Genomic DNA, 24,606 nt, shown 5'->3' with positions numbered 1-24,606 from the left:
TTCTGGATGTATTGTTGGTACAAGCCAAATACGGCAAATGTTCCCAGAAGGCGGCGAACAGAGTCCGGGTCGGGGAAACGTACTGTCACCGGAACAACTCTTCATCTGCAACAAAGAATATCAATTGTTCGTTTGCAAGTCACTGGACGCTGAAGAACTGCGAGGATTCTTGTATCTTGGATCGCTTTCAGTCGACTTATGTTTTTTCTTCTTCTTCTTCAATAGAAAAATTACACATAGATTGGAATTGTCCATCGAGAATCAACGGACAGGCTCTGAGAGGCCGCTATCGCGAACGAAGACTCGACAGGACGTTCTCGTATGCTCCTACTGGCCGAGTGAGGACGCCCGACGCGAACGCAACATGCCCGTTTGCCAGCATTTCTTGAAAGGCCGGTGTAAATATGGAGGTATGATCTTGCTTAGTCTCTTACCATTGAATTGGCTTGTCTTGGCTCTGAATCATGTCTCACGGACACATTACTAATTTGACCTACAGACAGATGCTACAATGAGCACCCCGGCAAGCAAACAGTAGGCGGGAACAAATTCGCAGCTCTCTCCGGCGGCGGCGGCGGAGGCGGCGGAGGTGGAGGTATGTGAATCGTCTTGCCCATGCGCAAGATCCACCTTTCCCCTAAATGCTTGTGATTTTGTTCTTGATCATTTTGGTGATCCATGGTACTTTTGTGTCTGATGTAGATGTTTTTGTTCGTCTGATTGAGATTGTCGCTCTTGCATTGATTTCGTTACTTCTCACCTCGTCTGTCGGAGTTTACATGCTGCCGTCAACAGACTACCCATGAGTACGCGATTGCTGATTGCTATATAGGTCGTGGTGGGCAAAATCAGCAAAATGCACAGTGAGTAGATCATGTCATCTCCTCGAGATCTCAGAATGTGCACTAAACATGGCCAGATATGGGATCACTGCGGCAGATATCAAGGCAGACCTGACTCCTGGCAAGGGGCTCCCTGAATGGATCTTTTCATGCTATGGCCCCGGAAGAGATGCCCCCAGGCAACTATTTGGAGGCCCTCAGCGAGAACAGAGCTTCGAGGAACTACGACTCCGTCATTATGAACTAGTCGCTCAAGGTAGCTCAATTGAGGTAGCAGTTTCAGAAGCCCAGGGTCTCCACAACGTGGCACGAAACCAAATGGAAAACGCTCTCAGGGACCTGGATGGAGCTGTCAGATATATCCTAGATGGTGCCAAGGAGCATCCGAATCGAATTGACATTGTGAACAACAAGACCGGCACGACTTTCGGCGCTCCGCCTAAGCTATTTGGAGAGATCAAGGCACCCCCTGCCACAGGTCCAGCCTTCGGTGAGCCAGCATTATTAGGTGATCAAGCTTACGCAAAACCATCTATCGCTCCACCAATTGGGTTTGGTCAACCTTCCAATCTTGCACATGCAACTGGCTTTGGACAACCAAGTGCCTTCAACCAGGGCTCGTCGTTTGGCAAGCCATCCGCACAATCGGCTTTTGGGCAACCGTCATTTGGGCAACCCGCGCCTGGGTTCGGCCAGCCTTCCTTCGGTCAGCCTTCAGCTGCAGGAGCCACGGCGTCTCCGTTTAGTAAGGCATCTGGCGGCTTTGGCGCATCTGCATCCACACCTTCCCCGTTTGCGCAGTTTGCAAATGCAAAATCTGGTGGGTCAACATTTGGTCAACAATCAGCATCACCCTTTGGTAGTGCTCAGCCATCAAACCCATTTGGCCAAGCAATTCCATCCTCTGGAGCCACAAACCAACGACCAGCCGAGCCAGTATTTGGCCAGTCTGGTTTCGCGCAGCTGGGTCAGCAAGCTTCCGCTGCAAGGCCGGCAGCAGCTTCTGGGTTTGGAGCAGCATCAACGCCCGCAGCGCCTGGGTTCGGTACACCGGCAGCGCCTGGGTTCGGGGCTCCTGCGGCTCCTGGGTTTGGGACAGCATCAACGCCGGCAACTTCTGGGTTCGGGGCAGCATCAACGCCGGCAACTTCTGGGTTCGGGGCAGCATCAAAGCCGGTAACTACCGGGTTCGGCATACCGACAACGTCAGCGGCTGCTCCGGCGGCCCCTGCTGCTCCTACTGCGCCATTGGGACCTGGGCCAGCCCCTGTCATCAGAACGAGAGACCCAAGCGAGCTCAGCCCCATCCCACCTCTCAACGGACAGACGATTCGCGATCCCAGGACAAGAAGGCTCACCTCTTGGAAGGGTCAACCCGTGGAATATATCAACGACGTACCGTGCTATCTTCATCCGCAGGATCGTGAAGTCTACGTCCGCATCTTTTTCCCAGATGGACCACCTGATGAAGCTAGTCTAAGGGATGCTCAGGCCCGGCCCGAGGAGTATACGGCCGAGATTACACAACAGTACGAGTACTTCGTGACGAATGGATGTTTCGAGAACGGGGTCATTCCCAGCGTACCGCCAAAGACCGAATGGGTGAGCTTCGACTTTTAGTGGGACAGGTGAACCGAGCGGAAAGGACTTAGTATCATGCTTACCCTTTGTATTGTAAATAGCTGCTTACTTATTATTCCCAAAGACGAATGGCGTCCAGGTTGGATTGGACGAAATCTTGGCACAGGGTCGAAATTACAGGCTAATAGCATTTGTACGAGCTACGTTTCCGCACAGAACTCATGATTACGCGTTTTTAGAAGTTCTTCATTTTTATGCCAGGTTTAAGCGGGTATCGACAACTGCGTGATACAGGCCTCGAAGCAGAATCTCTCCCAAGAAGCCAGACGAGCACATCGTCGGCGCCGCTGCCGCCACGGTCACCAGTCTCAACGAAGAGTTTAGACACGCATTTAAGCGGCAATGGTGACCTCAACCTCAACACCAGCCTCGATGTTGATGATGATCTGCTTGACGGTCTCGGTGGGGGCGAGGAGGCTTTGGGGGTTCCATGTTAGTTTCTTGCCGGGTGCATTGTCAATCGAATGGTTGTGGAATAACTTACTCGATGAGACGCTTGTGGATGCGCATCTCGTACTTGTCCCAGGTCTTGGAACCCTCACCGTTGGGGGTCTTACGGGTGGAGATGTGAAGGGTCTTGGTAGGGAGACGGACGGGACCCTTGACCTGGAGGGACTTGGAGCGGGCACGGTCGATCAGCTCAGTGCAGACCTTCTCGAGGGAGGCGACCTTGCGAGAGGTAAGGGTGATGCGGATCTTGTGGACCTTCTGTAGACCAGCGAAAAGCAAGATGAGGTTAGTCGCATGTTTTCGTTTCGCTTTGTATCAAGTCGCTATCCCAATGCATATCTTTGCGACGCGACGAGACAGCAAAGGTGCGAAGAGTAGTGAGGAGCAACGTACGGGGCCCTCGCCGAAATCCTTCTCGGGCTTCTGGAAAGACATCTTGAATGTATTGAGCGGTGGGGTGAGACCGTGGGATTGAGATGGCTGTGGAGGGGAAGGGGGGGAGGTTGGATCAGCTGTCGTTCACAGAGAGGAAGAGAAGGAGGAAAGGGAACATACCGTAAGGTGAGGCTGGCTACCAATCAAGACCTGAACTTCGGGGGTTCGGTAAGGTGATGATGGCTTGTTGAAGAGGGTCTGTAGCTATTCGCGGACTAATAGATTGAAATCAATCCTCCCTCTATTTTTTTTTTCTCATCGTGCGCTTAGCGGCTCTTGTGCGGGTGCTGGCCTTGGCATCCTCGCCTATAAGCCGCTAACCCGCATTGAGCGCGATCGTGGATGAGTCAGCAGATACTCCGCGGCGGCGTCTGAATCGGGTTAAGCCAGGAATAGATGGTCCGGCGGCGGGCGGTGATGGAGCCCGATGATGATGTCTTGTTGCAAACGACCAGTGATGATGTTGATGATTCATGATATCTGTCCTTCGCTATAGACTTCCGTGCCATTGTTGCGATCTTGAATCACCAGACCTTCACCGTCGCATACGCTTAATTACACACTCACAGTCATGCCGGGCTTACCACCTCTTGCGCCGGTCCCACCTCCGGAGGTGCAGCGCAATATTCCCCCCGCGGAATGGGAGCTCTATATAGATGCTTGGATCATGCTTCTGGGCTTGCGCGTTGAAGCTCCCGCGTCGCAGCTCAAGGAACATGCCCTGAACGACGATTCTACCGTGGCATTCTTGGGTTCTTTCTACCGCCAATCGATCAACTCCAGCTTATTTCGGTCTCAGACGGCGCCGAACACACGCTCATTGCGGAAATTATGCTTTCTCCTCACGCGGAGGTTTCTCCTCGAGGTCTCGCCCACCCCGCCGGAGCTTCTGGACTGGAGGGTTCTTGCTGGCATGTGTTGCTGTTACCCCTCGAGCTCCGCATTGAAGAGGCTACTGGCTGATGCATGGGACAAGCATGAGGATGCGATCACGTCCAGCCTGGAGAAGGCCAAGGTCCAAGCAATCAGGGATCTCTCGTCCTTGAACCTCAGCAAGCCTTCCGGGGTGCGAGTGGATCTCAGACTTCTGACGATCCTGTCATCGGTCCTGCCTGGCTGCGGCCAGGTGCTCATGGCCGGCTCCGACTTCCTCGATACTGTAGTAGACGCATATCAAGCGCATAAGCGCGAGGAAGTCCGCAGAATGCTCGTGGCGAATGTCTACGTGGGGCTGTGTTCATTTCTCAAGGGCTCCAAGCCCAACCTGTCGTCGCTCCTGGACCAGCTGTACGGGATGAAAGCCAGCGCCGGGGTTGGTATCAGCACGAAGAAGGAGCCCACCCTGCTGTCCGAGGTCATCTGCAGCACCGACTTCCTAGGCCGCCTCGACCGCCACCTCAGCACAGATGTCAACCCTCAAAAGCGCGGCCAGGACCTCCTCGCCAGCCTGCGCGCATACCAAGCCGAAACACAGCACCTGCACCGCCGCTACCAGAAACCGCGCAAGCGCGCCGCCGTCAACAAAGGCAAAGGCCGAGCCACGGAGGACGACCTGCTGCCCAAGGCCGCCGAGGACCTCCACATCCACAAGATGTCCCTCATCACGCAAGTCCAAGACCTCTTCCCCGACTTGGGCACCGGCTACATCGCGCGTCTGCTTGACCACTACAACGACGACCCCGAAACCATCGTCGCCCACCTCCTCGACGACTCCCTGGCCCCGGAACTACAAATCCTGGACAAATCCGAATCCCTGCCCACCCCATCCCCTTCATCGAACACCACCCACCACGACCCCTTCCCCCCACGCTCCCCAACCCTACTCAGTACAACAACAGCACCCCCACCCCAGCGCAAGAACATCTTCGACCGCGAAATCGACCTCGCCGAACTCTCCCGCTCCGACACCACCTCACAACACCAATCCCTCCGCTTCGGCCGCGCCAACCCCACCCTCACCGCCGACTCGTTATTGTCGGACCGCTCCAACCACGCCGCCCAGAAAGCAGCCATCATGTCCGCCCTCGCCACCTTCGACTCCGACGACGACGAACGCGACGACACCTATGACGTGACCGACGTCGGCGGCACGGTGGACACGACCGTCGCCACTGCCGAGGACGAACCCCCCAAGCCCACAACCGCCAGCCCCGAAGAAACGGAACTCACCCTCTACCGCGCCTACCAATCCAACCCGGCGCTGTTCGCCCGCGACGCCGCGACCCGGCGCGCGCAGCCCCGCGCCGCGCTGAAGCGCGAGACCGGGATGACCGACGAGGCGATCGAGGGGTGGGCGGTGATGGTGGCGCGGGATCCGAAGCGGTTGAGGCGGTTGGAGGAGGCGGTGCTGGATGGCCAGGGGGGAAGAGACGGGGGGCTGAACCAGCCGGTTTTGGTCTCCACGGCTTATCGGCGCGGTGTTGAGGATGAAGATGCGGAGGGTGGGAGTGCGAGTGGGGGTGAGATGGCCTCGATGAGAGGGAGGGGTGGTGGTGGTAGGGGCAGAGGGAGAGGTGGGAGAGGGCGAGGTGGCGGACGCGGTGGTGGTTTTGGTGGTGGTAGTGCTGTCGCAGGGGACAGCCAGGGACAGAATCCCGCTGCGGCGCGACAGCGCAAAGAGGAGAATAAGGCGAGTCGGGCGAACCATAATCGGAGGCAGCAGAGGGCGAAGAAGGTGGCGAGGGCCGGGGGCATGGTTGGTTAGTTATGATGGTATGAGAGGGATTTTGAATAGGAAGATGTAATCGCGGGCTGCAGTATATATGATACCCTGGATTAAGAGGTGGGCTCATGTTAGGGCTTCTGCTGGTAGCATGAGCTAGACATAAGCTGCACTCTAATAGAGGAGGTAATGGGAGATCGTGTAGGATGCAACCAGCACAAGTGACAACAATCTAACTTATCGAACGACCAAAAGAGCCCAGCCAAACCAAACATCACGTCATTAGAAACGTCAGATTCTTCATAAGTGACCATTGATAACACCGATGCGTAACGTAAGTCCTGCGTCCAAGTTTACATGTACATGCGTGTCTGTGTCTGGCCAAGGGGACTGAACTATATACAAAAGCAGTTCTACGCTTACATACCATACCGCCGGAGAACAAACCCACAGCACCCACCGAATATCAGCATCCGTCTGTTCCTAGTGAGTTTGGGTTCTAGTGGTGATCCGAGAAGACTCCCTGTTGAGCACACGACTTTCTACATTCCTCCAGAATGCGGACTTGCTTGGCCACATCGCCGAGCTTGCCGATGACCTCCTTGTTGCCATCGTAGAAGGTGAAGATGGTGTAGGGAATGCCGGTGTCGCGACAGAAATCCAGAACCAGCCGTTGCGTACGGCGCAGGTTGTGGCGGGGAATGCGCGGGTACAGGTGGTGGATGGCTTGGAATTGCAGGCCGCCGTGGAACCAGTCGAGCCAAGTCGGGCAGTCTACGTCCATGGTGGTGCGCAGCATTCTCTGGGGGAAGGATTCGGTGACCCCCATGTCGGACGTGGACATGGCGAAATGGGAGAGGGTGATCTGCACGTGGAGGGGCGAGGTGACCATGTGCGAGATCATAAGGAAGGTCAACCGGCTCTTCCAGTCGGGGATGGTGCAGTACATCACCCCGTAGCCAAACCAATACCAGAAGAAGACCTGCCCGCCAATCTCGAACCAGCGATGCCACCAGGCAGGGCCCTTCTTCGGCGCCTGGCCCATGAATAGATATTCCCAGCTCAGACGGTACAGGTTGAATCGCCCAAAGAGGAGGATAGGGTAGTAGAGATAGTTCTGGAAGCGCAGCATGAACTTCGCTACAGCGTCGAAGGTCATCACGCGGTCATAGTATGTACTGCGCAGACTGGTGAGGAAGCGGTGGGAAATGGCAAAGAACGGCATATGCTCAATGTCTGGATCATGCTCGGGGGCGTTGGTCACGATATGATGAACGTTATGGCTCCGTTTCCACCACCCGAGACTCAGTCCTCCCAGGTAGTCGGCGATAATAATACCAATCACTGAATCGAAGTGAAAGTTATGCGTTATACCCATGTGGCCAGCATCATGGGCGGTAAAGACAAGCTGGTGCCAGAAGCATCCCAAGAAGAACCCAGACGTCCCATACCACCCTAGATGGAGGAAGTAGTATGACAGGCCCGCGAACAGTGTATACCGACAACATTCGATGAAGTATGAGAAGTAGCGGCAATCGTACAGACCCTCCGCCCGAATCTGTTGGTCTAATTGACGGTATCGCTGCCGAATTTTGTCTTGATTTGCTGCGTCGAGGGAGGGATATTTGGCAGTGTCAAAGATGATCTCTTCCCGAGTTCGCGCATCGAGAAAGAAGGGTTTGGGTTTGGACTCGTCCTCGAGCGGTGCGGCTGAATCCGGGGTTTCGGCGGAGGGGGCCTTTCGCTGGCGAAGAGACGCAGTCGAATCTACTGCGTCGAAGATCGGGGACGGAGGCTGTGACGTTTCCTGTCCGGAACTCTCCTGGCCTGAACTCTCGTCGTCGGAGACGCAATCTTCGGTGTAGGGACGGAACTTCCCGCCCTGGAACGGAGGCAGGAAGTTCAACCATGGGCCCTGGATGCGGCCGATCTGGAACGATAGCATGCGTTGACGCGCTTCCTTGGAGTGCAATCTATATTCATGCAGACGATCAGTTATAGTTCCAAGGCAAAGTATGGCCCAAGCGCGAGGCCACGTACGCATTGATCTCATCCGTTGCATCCTTTCCGACCATGTGTCTGATGGATTTATCACCTCCGGGGTGATAGGGAATCCAAGCGTCGACTTTCAAGACACGATCGTCGAAGATGATGATCTGTTTCCCATCTGCGATAAGGCCCTCAATGTAGCGGCGCGAGAGAAGGGTTTCCTTCCGGGTCGCAGGACTCTTCCCCATTGCGGCCATTGCTGCCTGCGCGGTGAACACAATTGCGGGTCGTGGATGTTTAGGAACGGTCAGTGAGAAAGGGCATTGTACTGCTGATAGTGCCAATCAAGAATGAAAAGGTGGTGGGAAATGAGATTGAAGAGAGAATAAGGAAGGGGGGTTAGGGAGGAGAGGAAGAGATAGAATAGAAGAGAGAGAAGGAGAGGGAGGAAGAATGCAAGGACGCGCGGGTTGGATGTTGAAACTTGAAAGAGGCCGGCCCGGCGGAAAGAATGGCGGAGACTACGGAGTACTAAGCACTAAAAGCACTAAGTTAAGCACCAAGCAATTAAACAGTACGTAGTGCTCCGTAGTGGAACAGTACCTACCTAGTAAGTCAAGAACAACAGTAACAACAGTCACAACCACAGCTAAGAATAAAACAGTCCAGGGCGGGGAGAGCCGCCGATCGTCACCGGATCCAGTCATCCCGCCCAAAGCCACACACACACTCTCTGTCTGTCTCTCTCCATCTTCAACCTGAATTCATGCTGTGCTGCTTTTGCCTTTTCCTCCTTTTGAATCCCCCCCCTCCTCTCCTTCTCCCCCACACCAACACATTCTTGATGACTTACTCGGTAACTTGACTTGTCACTAACTACTTGTCAAAGCTTTTGTTCTTTTGTTCTTTTGTTCTCTTTGTATTCTCGTTGCTGATTATTATTGTTTGCTGGCTAACTATTCTCGCTTGATTTTCTTTCCCCTTTCAATACCCCGTCTACTCCCCGTACTCCGTGCTTCCCTTCCCCTTTACTTCTTGTTCCTTTCTCCCCCCCCCCCCTCCCCCCCTCCATCGGTCTTCTTCCCGACGTGAACACATTCCGATCATCTCACCCCATTATTATTCTTTTTCGTTGTCCCCTCGTCGTATGATCCAACATGCCCACCAATCCACAAGAGGTATAGTTATTTTTTCCTCCCGGCAACTCACGGCTTCCCGAAATCAGCTTATTTTCTGACTCCATTTGGTTTGTCGTTTGCGTAGGAGGCCCTCACTCCACTGATCCAAAGGTGGCTGGAGTGGGACCAGGTATGTTTATCGATAGGCTCTGCTGCGGATCTTGAAACGTGAATGTTAACGCCCCATGACAGGATCCATCCACCCGTGCCGAAATTGAACAGCTTCGGGACTCCGGGGACTGGGCTGAACTGGCCCTGCGCTTGCAAAAACGTATGTCAGCACTGGGCTTGACATCCTACTGAATCCCTCTCTCTAAAATTCCATTGGCCTTTGTGGCACATGCGGCATGCCTTCCTCACGATAGCTATGTCTAATCGTTTATCGCAGGCATCCAATTCGGCACTGCGGGCTTGCGGGGACGGATGGCAGCAGGTTTCTCTTGTATGAACTCCCTGACCGTCATTCAGGCCTCCCAAGGCTTAGCAAAGTACCTGAAAACCCGCCACGGCGACATCGCATCTTACGGTGTGGTCATCGGCCACGATGCGCGGTATCACTCGGATAAGTTCGCCGCATTGGCTGCCAATGCCTTCATCGCACAGCAGATCCCGGTCTGGTTCTATTCGGAGTCCTCGGTTACTCCAACCGTCCCTTTCGGTGTAACCCATCTGCACGCTGCTGCAGGCATTATGGTTACCGCAAGCCATGTAAGCTTTTTGTTCCATGTTCATTGGGCAGCTTAGGCCGTGGTGGCTAATTTTCAACCTGCAGAATCCAGCGCAGGACAATGGTAGGCCTTCGCCGTGTCTTCCTCATCTCTTCGTTTGTTCGAGACAATGATTGCTGACTGATCGTGCTGCAGGCTACAAAGTGTCTGATCGCACAATTCCAACCACTTTTGAGTATCACTGACGAATCCCAGCTATTTCAAGAATGGTGCCCAAATTAATAGTCCGATGGACGTGGAGATAGCCCAATCCATCGAAGAGAATCAAGTCCCATGGCCTACTGCCTGGGATGAGCTGCAACCAAGCGAATATCTGCGCGACAAGATTTACGAGAGTATCCTGCCCCATTACAACACGGCAGTTTGGCAGTACGCTGTAAGAGTGATTTTCTGTGCTGCCGTGCTCTTCACAGCTGACATTGTCTGCAGACTTATACCGTTCGGGAATGGAAACAGCCGCAGCCGTTCGTCTACACGCCCTTGCACGGAGTAGGTGGCTTGGTGTTTCCTGGGTTGTGTCGTTCCGTCGGCATAAGTGATTTCACCGTCGTGCCAGAGCAAGCGGAGCCAAACCCAGACTTTCCCACAGTTGCCTTCCCAAATCCGGAAGAGCCCGGTGCTCTAGACCTGGCTTTGCAACTTGCGGACAAGGAGGGGAGACCTCTGGTGATTGCCCATGATCCAGACGCCGATCGGTTTGCTGCGGCTGAGAAAGTGGAGTAAGTATCACTGATGGCTGAGCTATAAACTCTGCGCTAATTGATGCCTCTTGTCTAGCGGATCATGGTTTATTTACACTGGAAATCATTTGGGTGTTCTCCTGGCGTCACACCTGTTTGACTCCTTAGAAACCATAGACAGTGACACACGAGTTGCAGTCTTGAACTCCGCCGTTTCGTCTAGCATGCTGGAGAAGATGGCCAAAGCGAAGGGTATGCACTATGAGGAGTCTCTCACGGGCTTTAAGTGGATGGGAAACACAGCCCGTAGACTCGAGGAGCTGGGCTACTATGTTCCGTTTGCCTATGAGGAGGCTCTTGGGTACATGTTTCCCGAGGTGTCCTACGACAAGGATGGCATCTCCGCGGCGATGGTGTTCCTCCTGGCCGAGGCAAAATGGAAGGCCGAGGGCATGACACCCTATATGAAATTGCAACAGCTGTTCAAAGAGCATGGACATCACGAAACACTCAACACTTACTTCCGGTCCCCAAGCCCTGAGGTTACAGCGAGCTTGTTCGATGCAATCAGAGCCGGTCCCTTCCGGACTGAAAAATCGCTTGGGTCGTTCAAAATCCACCGCTGGCGAGACATGACACAAGGATATGACTCTGGCACGCAGGACCACAAACCCAAGCTCCCGATTGACCAGAACAGTCAGATGTTGACTTTATGGCTTGATCGTGAAGTTCGATTCACGTTCCGGTCTTCTGGCACTGAGCCGAAAGTGAAGAGTGAGTTCCATGTCCACAAGTGAGGACTTTGAGTTGCTGACTGACAATTCCAGTCTACATCGAGAGCTCTGGCACTTCACGCGACGAGACCGTGAGAGCTGTCAGCGACACTTTCCTGGCTGTGCTGAAAGAATGGGTCCAGCCCTTTGCCCCGTCGATGACCTATAGCAAAGAGCTACCTACGTCCTCTGGGCATATCTACAGGTTGGAGTAAACCTCACTCCGCATCAGGTTACTGTTTGATGATCCCGTGAAACACATTGGGCATTACTGGCTGGTTGCAGGGAGGCTTTGACTCCACTCTTGATTCCCATTACTGCAAGATTGCATGAATTCAGCGCTGAGATACCACTACGACTTTTCCGAAGTAACGCCACATCGAAATGTAGGTGATTTAGGGTCAAATTCTTCTTTTTTGGTGCCTAGACCCCGGGCAGGCCTTGCAAGAAGAAGGCAAACTACATGACATGCTGTATTACACAGCGATGAACCCTGTGTAGCACAATCTGGCCAGACTCGGTGAGGTTGTTGACTTCAGCCGCTTTGGGAAATATAGCTGTTCCTCTGCTCTTGGAAATAAATATGTAGACGACCACCTATCTATTGATTCCAATTTTCAATATACACAACTTGAGCAATAGTGTTGGCCTTGACTGCCACTACACCAAGCAAACATGCCTCGCGATGCAACTCAGCGTCTCCACCGCCACCAAAATCACCTCGAACAACACTTCAACAACCACGCCAACAAGGTGTATTACCGGATCAAAAACGAGTATCATCCGGCAACAAACAGCGATGCTCCGCGGGTGCGCCACCGTCCAGATCCTTGCTTCGTCCCTGTCGCCTCTGGTGCGATAGCACAACCCCCTGCCTCTCGGTTGTAAGATTCCTCTCTTTCCTTAGCATGGGTCTTGCATTGTCCCAGCCACCCGAGCCTAATCTCCCACCCGCTTGATCGAAAGGGCCACCCATGACGACGACCACTACCATTACATTAACCACCACCATGAATCTCGCCACAGGAGATACAGCAGCGATAGCGTGAGCTATCGCCATCATCACCAACACCACTATCCCCTCGACGGACCCCGATCCAGCGAGCAGTATACCTTCTGCAGCACTGTCAGACTGCACGCTGACCCCTCTTCTCGATCCCATCGACACCAGACCGATACTCATACCCATTTCCATACTTATACCCACACCCACACCCATCCAGATCTATACCTACGACCCCGAGAAGGGGGCCGCCGCCGTAACCGCGACGATAGGGACAGGGTGTCTCGCTTCGAAGTGGATGTGGATGTCTCCTCGAGGGGTGGTCCTAGGTTCTTGTGGCCCTAGGTTGTTGTTTATATCATGAGGCGGTTGGAATATTGGTATTCAATGGGGTTGGGTTGGGGGGTAGATCTGCGAAGGCGGGCTCACTTTCGGGTTCTTCGTTGTATGTGCGTGGATGCTATGGTAGTTTCTTATGTTGGGATGTTCTCCTTTCAGCTGGTGGATTCACATCACTGATGTTATACGTGGGTAGAAAATGGGGCAGAGTGCATGCTTTTTCTTCTGGGTTGTTGTTTTGGGTTTGTCTGTTCTGTTATGCCTCGTGTGTATGGTTTGGCTTGAATTGGTTGAGATGAGAGAGAGTATTTGGTTAGTTCTACAGGGAACGTGCGAGGGTCTCCATTGGCATAAGTCGTGTCTCTATATACCACTGATTGCGTAGCCACTTGGTCTTCTTGGCGTAAATGCTACCCCAATGATGGAAGGCACCGGGGCCCGCGATTGCTGCTCCTTCCGAAACGGGACTGCTTGCCCTCCTTGACCTACCTGGCAACGTTCTTACCAGTATATAATATTTGGACGCATCACTCTTGCTAGCGCTCCAAACTTACCTTTCTCAACTTCCCATGTTCTCCTACTCGACACTCAATAACTATCTTCAAAGACGGAATAACGCCCAAAAGAGACAACAAGAAAGAGCCCTCCAACCCCACGATGGCAAACACACATGTTTTACCATTGCCAACTTGTTTCTGTAAGATTCTGAGGGGCAACAACGGCTTGGAGCATATACCCAGCTTATGACGATGGAAGAGCCTCCTCACTTTGAGATACGAAGGCACTACGTACTCTACGCTCATAGAAAACGGGACGTGATGTCAACATAGGAGCTGTCTACCACACAAGGTCCGATGTGGTGTAATGGCTAACATCGCTGTCTCTCACACAGCAGCTCGGGGTTCGATTCCCCGCATCGGAGTTGTCTTTTTTGCTCTCGTTCATTCCCACATGGGTGGGTGGGCCCACTGTGCAGGGGACGGAGGTTGGTTGTGTAGACGACCGACCGAAAATTTGGTATCATGCACACCTAAAGTCTTTTATCTCAGCCTGACCTTTGTTTTTTTTCATGAAAGGTAAAAAAAGAAAGGATTTACCCGCGCACTGGGTATTAATGCTGCTATATCAAAAAACAAATAAAATAAAATAAAAAGCAGCAGGTAGACCAGGTAGACCGACTGTGCGTGTGACAGACAAAACGAATACAAAAAGTGAACTCCGATGCGGGGAATCGAACCCCGAGCTGCTGTGTGAGAGACAGCGATGTTAGCCATTACACCACATCGGACCTTGTGTGAGTGATGTCACCTATGATGTCTGAAGATCCGTGGGTTTCAAGATGAGTGCCTCTAAACGACGGCCCGAGGGTTCAATCTACCTATCGAGTCAAGTTCTTCTTTACACCGCGAGTTCTTTGTGGTCTGTATGTGCGCATAGTATCCTCTACCTTTGCTGATGGGTATTACCAGAGGACTTCGTCTCGAGTAGCGCACAGCTAGATCTAGTAGCCCTCGACCGTCCGCGGACTGTTGATAGACCTCCGATGCAGAAAAAGCTGAAGCGGTACGAGAACGGATTGAGTTGAGCTCCAACATGGGCTGTGCGATGTCTCCACTTGCCGTGTAGAGGACTGCTCTGGATTCATTATCTGTTTGTCTTTCTTACGCTACCTGCATCCAGATAGTGTACTTATGGCACAATGGAATATACTCTACGTGAAGGGATGGAACATACTCCAGTACAAGATTTGATATTCTCCACGAACGCAAAGGTGCTTCGCTTCAAGCCGGTCTAGAATTCCAAAATACTCTTTGATTCATGAAAAAAAAAGATTGATTACACTCAAGGACATAGGAAATATAATGGTGTCAATGCTACACGGGCTTTGCTAGCGAAGCTAGACTAGAGGTGGAGGTACATGATGGGGCGGGTTGAAGAGATGAGGTGAGGGAGCTTAGAAGTGGATGGCCTTGGAGTAGGTGGCCATGGCAGCCTCCTTGAACGCCTCGGCCAGGGTAGGGTGAGCGTGGCAGGTGCGGGCGATGTCCTCGCAGGAGGCACCGTACTCGACGGCCAGGGTGGCCTCGGCGATCATCTCACCGGCGTTGGGGCCGATGATGTGGACACCGAGGATGCGGTCGGTCTCGGCATCGGCGATGAACTTGACCTGACCCTCGGTGTCGAGGTTGGTCTTGGCGCGGGAGTTGGCGCTGAAGGGGAAGGTGCCGACGCGGTACTTGACGCCGGCGGCCTTGACCTCCTGCTCGTTCTGGCCGACCCAGGCGACCTCGGGGTGGGTGTACATGACGCTGGGGATGACGCCGTAGTTGACGTGGCCGTGGCCCGTCTTGATGTACTCGATGGCGGCAACGGCCTCCTCCTCGGCCTTGTGGGCAAGCATGGGGCCGAAGGTGCAGTCACCGATGACCCGGATGTGGGGGACCTTGGTGCGGTACTCCTGGTCGATGACCAGGCGGCCACGGTCATCCTTCTCGATGCCAACCTTCTCCAGGCCCAAGCCCTCGGTGTAGGGTCTGCGGCCGATAGCGACCAGGACGACATCGGCGTCCAGGGTCTCCTCCTTGCCGCCCTTGGCGGCCTCGACGCTCAGGGAGACGGTGGCACCGCTGTCGTCACCCTTGGTGACCTTGGTGCCAGTCTTGAATTTGATGCCCTGCTTCTGCAGGATCTTCTGAGCCTGCTTGGCAATGTCGGCGTCCATACCGGGACCACCGATCTGGCCGAGGAACTCGACGACGGTGACCTCAGCACCGAGACGGGACCAGACGGAAGCCTACAACAAGAACCAACGGGTTAGCAGCGGAAATTTTGATTTTGACAGAAAAAAAGTCCTACCATCTCGAGACCGATGATACCACCACCGATGACGACCATCTTCTTGGGGACCTCCTTAAGGGAGAGAGCACCGGTGCTGGTGATGATTCTCTTCTCATCGATGTTCAGGCCGGGGAAGGGAGTGGCCTCGGAGCCGGTGGCAACGATGATGTTCTTGCCGCGCAGAGTCTGCTCACCACCCTCGAGAAGGTTGACCTGGACGGTGTTCTCGTCGACGAGGGCACCGGTACCCTTGATGTAGTCGACACCGTTCTTCTTGAAGAGGAACTCAATACCCTTGGTCAGGCCCTCGACGGAGGTGTCCTTGGCCTTCATCATCTGCTCAAGGTTGAGCTTGACATCGCCGACCTCGATACCGCGCTTTTTCGTGTCGTGGAGGATCTGGTGGTACAGGTGGGAGTTGTTCAACAGAGATTTCGAGGGGATACAGCCGACGTTCAAGCAGGTACCGCCGAGACGGCCACGCTTCTCGATACAGGCGGTCTGTTGGCGGCGGAAAAAAAAGAGGCGACCAAAGGTTAGTGTACAGCTTCACCGCATCGCTCGTAAGCGGAGAGAAACAGGATTTCGCACCTTGAGACCCTCCTGACCAGCTCTGATAGCAGCAACGTATCCAGCGACACCACCACCAATGATCACGACATCGTGCTCACCTACCCCATGAACCCACCGGTTAGCCGGGATCAGACGGGGAAAAGGGTTTTGGTCCGGAAGAGCAGGCATCGGCCGCGACAGGCCTCACTCTGTCCGGCATCGTCAGGAGAGTTCGATGACCTACCCGACTCAGAGGCATAGCCACGTTTCGTGAAGAGAGTGAGAGAAGGAGTAGCGATAAAGTTGGAAGGGACAGCCTTGGGGCCGGCAGAGCGGAGGGCAGCCCGCGGTGTCGCCCGCGGCAGGAGACTGCGGAACATGGCGAGGGAATAGAAGAAGAAACGAAGAGAAAAGAAATCCGAGGGAGGTCGAGATCAGGACAGACAACCAATCCTCCGAGTGAGCGAGGAGGGTAAGGGGGGGAGTGGGGATAATTTGCGGATGGAAGGAGGTTTGATTGAGGATAGGGAAAAAGGCGTTCGGTGTTGGGACACAAGAAGCTTCTGAGGTTCGTTTGGCGGGCCGGTATTATCGATACTGTAATTCTCAGCGGCGTATGTAATCAGCCCGAGGCCCAGCCAGCATCGGGTCGATCCGGTTACTGATTAAACACATATCCATGTTGCCGATGCACAAAAGAGTACGGAGTAGGCTGTAACTCTATTAAAAGATGAGGTAAGGAAGAGAGTAATAAGTCTTGGATCCCGACCGGATTGTTTTGTTCATTGACTATCGGCCCTTTCTATACCTCTTCAGTTGGGAATTGAGGTTGAGAATCTGACTCTGTGACGGAGGGAACAGTCCGGTAAGGATTGGTACTGGAATATTACCGCACTGTCCCAACTCCAGCAGGGACAGGAACATCCGCTGGTCACCGCCCGGGCTCTCCGTCTTCGACCAGTTGGCAGTAGAACCTTAGAAGAGTACAACAATCACCATCATCGTCATCGTCATCCCCCAAATACGACGCTCTCCAGCGGCTTGCATCGGGTATGAGCCTGGCAGGGACTGCAAAAGAGGCAAACCCCTCAAAATTATTCAGTACTGTACTCCGGACCTGTTCAATCATTACCCGCGGGTAAGCAAGGATGAGCACGGATAGCAGAGCGGCTGTCTTGGCCTCAAGTCTAAGGACAACTCCGCTTCCACAAAGATGTTGAGAGACAACTGCGCTTTACCATCAGAGAGCACAGAGTCAACAGCTCCGAGCGAATCTGCTTGATTCGCAATACCAGAAGCATCTGTAGTTTGTGCAGTTCGGCAGCATGAACGAGTGACATACGTGGAGGAGTGACTGGGAAGGAAGGGCTGGGGCTCATGCTGCGGAGTAGACCGCAGAATATATCTTCTCGGTCAAGAAATCAGTCAGTCGACCGGCCCGCTACACCATATTATCGGATATATTCATCCGGGGTTGTTGCCTCCAGAGCTTACCACGGACAGAGAGCAAACTGAGTAGACCAGCAGTGCCCTAGTCATCCTCCTACGCATCTACTGACAGGCTGAACTGCGTTCACTTGGCTCACGGAAAAAGGCGGAATGGCCAATACCCCAACTGAATGATCCTGTGGGTCGTGCTTGAATTCAAGCAGTGTTTCTCTGGTGGTCTTGTCAAGCCTGGTAGCTTAAGACCTCTTTCTTGAGATATACATTGTGGTTCCCCATCCACCGTGGGCACCATGCCCACGCTGAGCAGCACTTGGAAGCAGGACTTGTCTGTGGTGGTGACGATGACGTACTGTACCTTGAGAAATGGCACGATTGACTTGGGGACTTCGGCTATTCTCGTTGTAGATCTTGCCTTGGCAATTGAGCATGGCACTCCTCTGCTCCGTTCATCTGTACTCCGTGTATAGCGAGTTGGCTGGTTTGCTTAGAATGGACGTGTTCTTCGAAAATATAGCAGCAGGAAGCACATGGCTATTTCTCTCAAGTAGGATCATGAGGGAAAATACCCCTTTGTTTTGCACTGATTATCCACGAGTGGCATTCATGCTGGCAGTGCAGTGCAGCCGGTCCATGGTAGGTGTGCAGCATACTGAACCTGAACCTGAACTGAAGGGCAAGTCCATTGCCCGAACAGGCGAGAGTCGGAGGAGATCCGCCCGATGTTTCCCAGCTACTACCTTAACCTAACCATCCCCCCGCATCTGGATGGAAGAACGAGGGGTAAACCAGCAAACACGTCTGGTACTAACTTAGTAGTCATAGTACCTGGCAAGCGTGTCATGCTGCCTGATTTGTCTATCTCCACGGTCTATCTCAATTATTCAAGTATCTAGACTTGCTCGAGCAATGACCATTGCATGGCCCATGAGTCACCTTCCTGGGACATGCTCAACTGTCCCCCCTCACAATGGGAGGAGATCATCTCGTTAAGGACCTGCTAGAAATGTGAATACTGACATCGGGACATGTTCACCCGGAGTAATGCTGCCTGTGAAAGACGATCTTTCTTCGTAAACAACCAACCCTTGTAGGTCGTGAGCTTTTCAAATAAGCAACAACTAGAAACACACTTCACCTAATGCTCAATGCTCAATAATCAGATGATCCTCACCGACAGCATGAGCACACACACATATCGAATCCCACGCAAGCATAACCCTATCACCCCGACCTCCCAATCTCCTCCCCGTCCCGAAAATCCAGAACCGAATTCCTTCTCCCCACCCCCGAATCCCGTCGTCCGCAAACCCCAGCTTTTCCCGCAAAAACCCCCATAATAATGGTAACGGCCCAACCCCAAACCCCAAACCCCCCACCTCCCATCGCGTCACATTCAACCTTCGAGAGTGGATCTTGGTGCAGAACAGGGAGTGGGCTGAAAGTTGTAGCCCGTCAGGGACTGCATGACCGACCGACCCATTCCCCCACACCCGGCAGAAATCCCAAGGGTCGCACGTCTTATCTCAATCCCACCGGAATGTAACCATATTTGACTGTGATCGTGGGGGTTCTCTAGGGTTGACATACCAACTCCAACGCTGCGATTTCTCCTAGTTCTGCACGCTCCCAGGCGGGACCAGCCGATCGTCATGTCTAGATCGATGCATGGGGTCCCACGATTGCTTGTAGCGGATATTTAAGTAGTTTGCATGACCCTGTAGTTTGACCCCCGTACCATATTGTTCTTGTTCTTTTGGTGGATGCGCTTCCCGTACGTTCTACCCTTCGACCACCGGTGCAAAGTGGCTTTGATATCTTTATCACAAAAGAGAACAGCTTGTACTACTGCATGAGCCCCTTCCATGGAAACAAATCACGCGCACTGATCCGTCAAAACCGAGTATATACACAATGGACCTCATACCTTCATGGAACGTCGTCCACCGCTTCGAGAAGCGCAAGCTCCTCATCGCCATCAACAGCGTGGCCGCCCTCTCCATCCTCTTCTTCGGGTACGACCAGGGGGTGATGGCGGGCGTGAACAACTCCAAGGACTACATCGACCTGATGGGGTTCGGGTACACGAAGATGGAGAACGGGGAGCTGACCGCCGTGGTCACGGACAGTCTGCTGCAGGGGGGCATTGTTTCGGTCTACTACCTGGGCACGCTGTGCGGCGCGCTCCTCGGGGGCTGGGTCGGGGACAAGATCGGGCGGATCAGGACGATTGCCGTCGGGGCGGCCTGGGCGGTGCTCGGCGCCTGTTTGCAATGTTCGGCGCAGAATCACGACTGGATGATCTGCGGTGAGTTGGGTTTCTCTGAACTCGGATGCACGCTATCCGATAGCTGATGCAGAGAGGCGGGCTGATGCTAATGGAATCGATGTAGCGCGCTTGGTTAATGGGATCGGGACTGGAATCTTGAATGCAATCGTCCCGGTTTGGGCGACAGAGACGGCAGAGCATACTTCGCGTGGCCAATTCATTGCGATTGAGTTCACGCTGAATATCTTCGGTGTGGTGGTGGCGTATTGGTTGGAGTTGTACGTATCCAATCGTTGGTTTGTCATAACCTGGTTCAGCAGCACATGCTAAGATCAATTGCAGCGGTCTGTCCTTCATCGACGGCGGCAAGTCCGCGTTCCGCTGGCGGTTCCCCATCGCCTTCCAGATCATCTTCCTCCTCATGTTGTTCGGTGTGGTCTGGTTCTTCCCCGAGTCGCCCCGTTGGCTCGTCAAGGTCGGTCGCGAGCAAGAAGCGCGCTACATTCTCGGCCGGCTGCGCGGCAACACCGGGGATGATGCTGTGCGCGCCGAGGCGGAGTTCCGGGACATCCAGAGTGTGGCCGAGCTGGAGCGGTCGATGAACCATAGTACGTCATACCTGGCGATGTTGTTTGGATACAAGACGGGAAAACTGCATCTGGGTCGACGGGTGCAGCTGGTCATCTGGCTCCAGATCATGCAAGAATGGGTTGGTATCGCAGGAGTCACAGTTTGTACGTTGACCCTTAACTCTCCCCTCATCTTTCGTCTGCATAGGCTTCTGACGTAAGTGAAACAAAACAGACGCCCCGACAATCTTCAGCATCGCAGGTTTTGACTCGATGAAAAGCCAATGGCTAAGTGGGTTGAACAATATCTTCTACATGGTAAGCCGGGTACTAGGTCACGATTGCGTACGCACATTCTGACGAGCAAAATCCCAGTTCGCCACCCTCGTCTGCGTCTTCACGCTTGATCGCATCGGCCGCCGGTGGACGCTCTATTGGGGATCCACCGCGCAGGGGATTGCCATGTTCCTGGCGGGAGGCTTCTCGCGGCTGGCCATCAATGCTCGGGAGGCGGGCCACAGCGATAAGGCGGCCTCGTTTGGTGCGGCGGCCGCTGCGATGATCTTCATCTTTACCTCTGTGTTTGGCGCGACATGGCTGACTGGTATGTCTTATGATGGGATGGGTTCAGGAGAGAGGCTAACGCTGATATACGTAGTGCCATGGATCTACCCAGCCGAGATCTACCCGCTTGCGGTGCGGGCCCGCGGCAACGCCTGGGGAGTCGTTGGGTGGAGCATCGGAAATGGTTGGCTGGTTAGTGTGCCCCTAGCGAGCCCGTGCTTTTCGTTCAAGCTTCCCTTTCCCCGTTAGAGAACGTGGTATTCGTGGATGACGGAGAGTGAAGGAATGACTGGAATTGATGGAGATGACTTGGAATGGACGGGCTTCAAAAGATTCCCAGTGCGGGAGGCCGGACGAAGCACGAGCGCGGCTACCATGGTTGCACACCCGCTAACGAGTCTCTCTTCTAGACCCTGCTATGCCCCGTGATGTTCAGCGCCATCGGCGAGAAGACGCTGTATGTGTTTGCAGCGAGCAATGTCATTACGATCCCGATGGTGTGGGCGCTGTACCCGGAGAGTAACCAGCGGACCTTGGAGGACATGGATCTGTTGTTCGCGGCGGACTCTCCATGGGTGTGGGATGCCGAGAAGACGTTTGCGAGGTTGAAGGCGGAGAATCCGGGGTATGTTGAGACTACGGCCAGGAAGGGGAGTTTGGTGGTGGAGCATGTGAATGTATAGCACGGCAGGATGGGATGTAGCTAGTAGTTTAGCGCTATTTAGACGAGCCCCTAGCTCGACCGCTGCTAAGTGGCGTGAATTATTGATCTGCCTTAATTTCTACGTACTTCCAGGCTAGCTAACCCGATTAAATGATAAACATAAACCATCTACCTGACTGTACTACGTAGTAAGATACTCGGCAGTGCATAACTTACCGGATAACCTTCCGAACCGAAGCGAAGACAACCCGCAATGATTGGTCAATTCCACAGCAATCCGGACCTCATCTCCATTCCTACCGCTCAATAACAACCTCCTCCTCAAATCATCGTAAATACTTATACCGCCTCCTCTTGAGTCAAAAACCACTGGACCCTCAATTACTCAAATTCTTTCACAGCTGCAAGCCTCCAACTCAGCCACCCTCCACACAACCAAGGTAACTCACCACCGTAACTTCCAGCAACACGAACCAGCTGACTAATCCCCACATTCCTCAGGACCCATCCATCCATCCCTCCAAACCATCACAGACACTGCCAGCCTACAAAGTCACAAACACAAAGACCAGAAGCTAGTCCGCTGCCTCTCAACACACCTCAACCTACAGACCAAAAGACATTCCAGACGACAAACACCAAACCCAGCAATTCCACCCACCCACTCACCACAACATACACACACCTATAAGTTAACCCCCAATACATAAGTTACTACAACCGTGGCACACAAAATGCCCACCCCAAAACCCACCCCAAAAACCACCAAAGCACCCAATTCCAATCTCAATCCCAAGACCCAAGCCCCATCCCTCACCCTCACCACCATTACCACCACTTCCACCCCCACCCCCCAAAAAACCCTCCACCGCATCCACACCCACCCAACCCTCCCCCCGCACCGCCGGAACATCTACATGACCTTACTCACCGTCCCCGCCGGCCGGTGGACGACCTACGCCGCGCTGGCGCGGCACCTGGGCACGAGCCCGCGGGCCGTCGGCGCGGCGATGCGCCTGAACCCCTTCGCGCCGGAGGTGCCCTGCCACCGGGTGCTGGGCGGGGGCGGGCGGCTGCTGGTCGGGTACTCCGGGGGCCCCGGAGCGGGGGCCGGAAGAGCGAGGGACGGGGTGGGAATGAAGCGCCGGTTGCTGGAGGCGGAGGGGGTGGTGTTTGATGGGGAGGGGAGGGCGATGGGGGTCTGTTTTGTGGATTTCGGGGAGGGGTCTTCAGGATGAGAGGGGAGGGCAGAGGGTTCTATTTAGGTTACATGAGATTGTGATTTATGATTGGAGTTGAAGAAGGGTCAAGGTCATATCATGGATGGTATAGGTATGTTCGTGTATAGTATCTAATAATATGGGGGACCGGTCACACTTTCAGTAGAAGATGTAAATGCAAATGCAAAAAGATAAACCAGACAAGAAGCTGCTGATCCATGACACCGAGTCCAATGTGCAATCACAATAAACGCCGCCTTGGCCCAGTCCACCTCCCTCACTCTATTGTGAGGTACATTCATGGAGACATAATGTAAAACAACAGAACATGACATAGGAAAGGACATGAGGACAAAGTATGAGCATAAGCATAAGCATGAGCATAAACATCTGACAAAGGAAAAGGGTATCTCTATTCATAACACAACACACGGAGACAAAAACTAGACAAGACAAGGCAGGCCACCCAGACATCCATCTAAGCTGTCTTGGCCCGCTTGGCTGCCCGCCGCTTGGGCACGTCCCAGTGGTGGAAGGAGCGTAGATGCTCGATCAGATGGTCCCGACGAGGGAACCCATTGCCATCCTTGCGGAGGCATTCCTGCACGGGACAGTCCTGGAAGACAGGATTGTGGACGCTGGTCTGGTGACGTTTCAGATCCGCTGGCCGAGTAAACGCCTTGTTGCAGTCCTCGCAGGTGTAGGGCTTGACGGGTCTGCAGGGTCTGCGGGTTAGCTTTGTGGACTAACAATCACCCAAAAAAAAAAAAAAAAAAAAAAAAAAAACCGAAAAAAGAAAATGGGAAACTCACTTGGACGCGTCGAGGGTCTCGTAACTTTCAACGGGAGAGTAAACAACTTCCGGGTTCGGGCTGGATTGGGTGGAGATCCACTCTATATTGGGCACCGGGAACGAAGACGCTTGAATTGGAAGCTGGTGGAACGAGTAGGCTTCGGGCGAATAGACCATGGGCGAGGCCGTGAAGGTGTTGTTGTTGCTGGGGTAGTACATGTCGAAGGTCGACGAGGCCACCGTCTGGGGGGAACTGAAGGGTGTCGAGTCGTATGATGAGGGCTCGTATGTGGGCTGGACGAAAGACATCTCCGTCCCTACCATCCCATACAACGACGGGTGGCCCATGTATCCCAGAGTCGATTGCATGGACTCTTCACTGCTGGTGGAGTACGAGTGTTCCATTGGGGGACATTCAAGCATAGGAGGGCTCTATAAGGGCTCAAGTCAGTCTTGGTATCTTGCAATAGGAAACCCTCACATAGCCTGGGACTCACCATTGCAGACATGGCATACATTGTGGAGTCAAGTAAAGGGAAATAAGAAAGTATATACAACGGTGAGGAAGCGATGAAAGAAAGAGTGTGTGTGAGTGAGAGAGAAAGAGTTTCAGTAAATCAATAGTCCGCAAGGGTTCTTTTATCCAAGAGAGACTGTGATACTAGTGAATAACAAGCAAAAGCGTGAACCAGCCAGACTGGGCTTTCCGGGTTTTTATAACCATTGTCTTCTTTGATCAGGTCAGGTCGACTACGTCGCACTTGCATTAGACGCGGCCGGTGCTTCTCCACTGCAAAAACAGCCCAAACGGCCAGCGCCAGAGAAGCTAAGCAACACGAACGCACCCACGGCGACATCATCAGGTGAGCGCGCTACGGACTAGTATGATCTTCCACTAAAATGCTAGGGTGGGTGGGTGGAAAAAAGAAGGGAAGAGTGGATTGGGAAGGAGAAATGAGGGGAGGGGGGGG

General features: G+C 53.6%; 9 protein-coding genes and 2 non-coding genes across 11 annotated transcripts; 6 read left to right on the top strand and 5 right to left on the bottom strand.

The window, feature by feature from the left end:
• Positions 1-151: 151 nt before the first annotated feature.
• Positions 152-2,601, top strand: BO66DRAFT_431615 (FG-nucleoporin nup42). The gene is made up of 4 exons (XM_025650597.1): positions 152-410; positions 500-595; positions 833-863; positions 920-2,601. The coding sequence occupies exons 1-4, from the start codon at positions 365-367 to the stop codon at positions 2,460-2,462; spliced, it is 1,716 nt and encodes a 571-aa protein (XP_025499805.1). The 5' UTR covers positions 152-364; the 3' UTR covers positions 2,463-2,601.
• A 214-nt stretch (positions 2,602-2,815) lies between these two features.
• Positions 2,816-3,368, bottom strand: S10a (40S ribosomal uS10 domain-containing protein; the record flags this gene model as incomplete). Its single annotated transcript, XM_025644142.1, has 3 exons — positions 2,816-2,900; positions 2,968-3,241; positions 3,323-3,368. 3 exons carry the CDS (start codon positions 3,366-3,368, stop codon positions 2,816-2,818), a joined length of 405 nt encoding a protein of 134 aa, XP_025499804.1.
• Positions 3,369-3,816: 448 nt separating this feature from the next.
• On the top strand, positions 3,817-6,072 carry BO66DRAFT_431613 (ASCC2 family CUE domain-containing protein; the record flags this gene model as incomplete). Its single annotated transcript, XM_025650596.1, has 1 exon — positions 3,817-6,072. Exon 1 carries the CDS (start codon positions 3,940-3,942, stop codon positions 6,070-6,072), a length of 2,133 nt encoding a protein of 710 aa, XP_025499803.1. The 5' UTR covers positions 3,817-3,939.
• A 118-nt stretch (positions 6,073-6,190) lies between these two features.
• Positions 6,191-8,597, bottom strand: BO66DRAFT_357861 (fatty acid desaturase). Its single transcript, XM_025644914.1, has 2 exons — positions 8,071-8,597; positions 6,191-8,003 (listed from the first exon to the last, which is right to left on the bottom strand). The coding sequence occupies exons 1-2, from the start codon at positions 8,274-8,276 to the stop codon at positions 6,530-6,532; spliced, it is 1,680 nt and encodes a 559-aa protein (XP_025499802.1). The 5' UTR covers positions 8,277-8,597; the 3' UTR covers positions 6,191-6,529.
• Positions 8,598-9,176: 579 nt separating this feature from the next.
• On the top strand, positions 9,177-11,593 carry BO66DRAFT_442527 (phosphoribomutase PRM15; the record flags this gene model as incomplete). The annotated part of the gene is made up of 10 exons (XM_025651436.1): positions 9,177-9,197; positions 9,283-9,327; positions 9,390-9,468; positions 9,586-9,905; positions 9,970-9,988; positions 10,061-10,070; positions 10,121-10,301; positions 10,355-10,644; positions 10,703-11,379; positions 11,433-11,593. 10 exons carry the CDS (start codon positions 9,177-9,179, stop codon positions 11,591-11,593), a joined length of 1,803 nt encoding a protein of 600 aa, XP_025499801.1.
• Positions 11,594-13,570: 1,977 nt separating this feature from the next.
• BO66DRAFT_t273 lies at positions 13,571-13,642 on the top strand. Its single transcript has one exon. It is a non-coding gene; the product is annotated as a tRNA-Glu (tRNA).
• Positions 13,643-13,936: 294 nt separating this feature from the next.
• On the bottom strand, positions 13,937-14,008 carry BO66DRAFT_t272. Its single transcript has one exon. It is a non-coding gene; the product is annotated as a tRNA-Glu (tRNA).
• Positions 14,009-14,556: 548 nt separating this feature from the next.
• BO66DRAFT_394983 (dihydrolipoyl dehydrogenase) lies at positions 14,557-16,652 on the bottom strand. Its single transcript, XM_025648121.1, has 4 exons — positions 16,355-16,652; positions 16,150-16,229; positions 15,577-16,059; positions 14,557-15,514 (listed from the first exon to the last, which is right to left on the bottom strand). The coding sequence occupies exons 1-4, from the start codon at positions 16,488-16,490 to the stop codon at positions 14,675-14,677; spliced, it is 1,539 nt and encodes a 512-aa protein (XP_025499800.1). The 5' UTR covers positions 16,491-16,652; the 3' UTR covers positions 14,557-14,674.
• Positions 16,653-19,306: 2,654 nt separating this feature from the next.
• BO66DRAFT_357851 (putative MFS monosaccharide transporter) lies at positions 19,307-21,690 on the top strand. The gene is made up of 7 exons (XM_025644913.1): positions 19,307-19,864; positions 19,950-20,103; positions 20,168-20,559; positions 20,630-20,712; positions 20,770-20,998; positions 21,053-21,150; positions 21,369-21,690. Exons 1-7 carry the CDS (start codon positions 19,471-19,473, stop codon positions 21,639-21,641), a joined length of 1,623 nt encoding a protein of 540 aa, XP_025499799.1. The 5' UTR covers positions 19,307-19,470; the 3' UTR covers positions 21,642-21,690.
• A 795-nt stretch (positions 21,691-22,485) lies between these two features.
• Positions 22,486-22,848, top strand: BO66DRAFT_290853 (MGMT family protein; the record flags this gene model as incomplete). Its single annotated transcript, XM_025643169.1, has 1 exon — positions 22,486-22,848. A coding segment is annotated over one exon (363 nt), but the record flags the coding sequence as incomplete, so codon positions are not given.
• Positions 22,849-23,241: 393 nt separating this feature from the next.
• On the bottom strand, positions 23,242-24,590 carry BO66DRAFT_394979 (C2H2-type zinc finger protein). The gene is made up of 3 exons (XM_025648120.1): positions 24,133-24,590; positions 23,655-24,067; positions 23,242-23,558 (listed from the first exon to the last, which is right to left on the bottom strand). Exons 1-3 carry the CDS (start codon positions 24,151-24,153, stop codon positions 23,321-23,323), a joined length of 672 nt encoding a protein of 223 aa, XP_025499797.1. The 5' UTR covers positions 24,154-24,590; the 3' UTR covers positions 23,242-23,320.
• Between the last annotated feature and the right edge of the window lie 16 nt (positions 24,591-24,606).

The sequence above is a fragment of the Aspergillus aculeatinus genome (genome assembly GCF_003184765.1).
Source record: "Aspergillus aculeatinus CBS 121060 unplaced genomic scaffold BO66scaffold_55, whole genome shotgun sequence".
Taxonomy (NCBI): Eukaryota; Fungi; Ascomycota; class Eurotiomycetes; order Eurotiales; family Aspergillaceae; genus Aspergillus; species Aspergillus aculeatinus.
Note: the sequence above shows the minus strand (reverse complement) of the source record. Positions and strands in the feature narration are given on the sequence as shown.

Bases quoted from the DNA above. Each gene is read 5' to 3' on its own strand.
- BO66DRAFT_394983 (XM_025648121.1), bottom strand. From the start codon at position 16,490: ATGTTCCGCAGTCTCCTGCCGCGGGCGACACCGCGGGCTGCCCTCCGC. The intron at 16,060-16,149 runs GTGCGAAATCCT...CGCCGCCAACAG, and splicing joins CTGGTCAGGAGGGTCTCAAG to ACCGCCTGTATCGAGAAGCG. The intron at 15,515-15,576 runs GTAGGACTTTTT...TTCTTGTTGTAG, and splicing joins GTATCATCGGTCTCGAGATG to GCTTCCGTCTGGTCCCGTCT.
- BO66DRAFT_431615 (XM_025650597.1), top strand. From the start codon at position 365: ATGCCCGTTTGCCAGCATTTCTTGAAAGGCCGGTGTAAATATGGAG. The intron at 596-832 runs GTATGTGAATCG...ATTGCTATATAG, and splicing joins CGGAGGCGGCGGAGGTGGAG to GTCGTGGTGGGCAAAATCAG. The intron at 864-919 runs GTGAGTAGATCA...AAACATGGCCAG, and splicing joins CAAAATCAGCAAAATGCACA to ATATGGGATCACTGCGGCAG.
- BO66DRAFT_357861 (XM_025644914.1), bottom strand. From the start codon at position 8,276: ATGGCCGCAATGGGGAAGAGTCCTGCGACCCGGAAGGAAACCCTTCTC. The intron at 8,004-8,070 runs GTACGTGGCCTC...GCATGAATATAG, and splicing joins GCAACGGATGAGATCAATGC to ATTGCACTCCAAGGAAGCGC.
- BO66DRAFT_357851 (XM_025644913.1), top strand. From the start codon at position 19,471: ATGGACCTCATACCTTCATGGAACGTCGTCCACCGCTTCGAGAAGCGC. The intron at 20,560-20,629 runs GTACGTTGACCC...GAAACAAAACAG, and splicing joins TATCGCAGGAGTCACAGTTT to ACGCCCCGACAATCTTCAGC. The intron at 20,999-21,052 runs GTATGTCTTATG...TGATATACGTAG, and splicing joins TGGCGCGACATGGCTGACTG to TGCCATGGATCTACCCAGCC.
- BO66DRAFT_394979 (XM_025648120.1), bottom strand. From the start codon at position 24,153: ATGTATGCCATGTCTGCAATG. The intron at 24,068-24,132 runs GTGAGTCCCAGG...GAGCCCTTATAG, and splicing joins TGTATGCCATGTCTGCAATG to AGCCCTCCTATGCTTGAATG. The intron at 23,559-23,654 runs GTGAGTTTCCCA...CAGACCCTGCAG, and splicing joins GAGACCCTCGACGCGTCCAA to ACCCGTCAAGCCCTACACCT.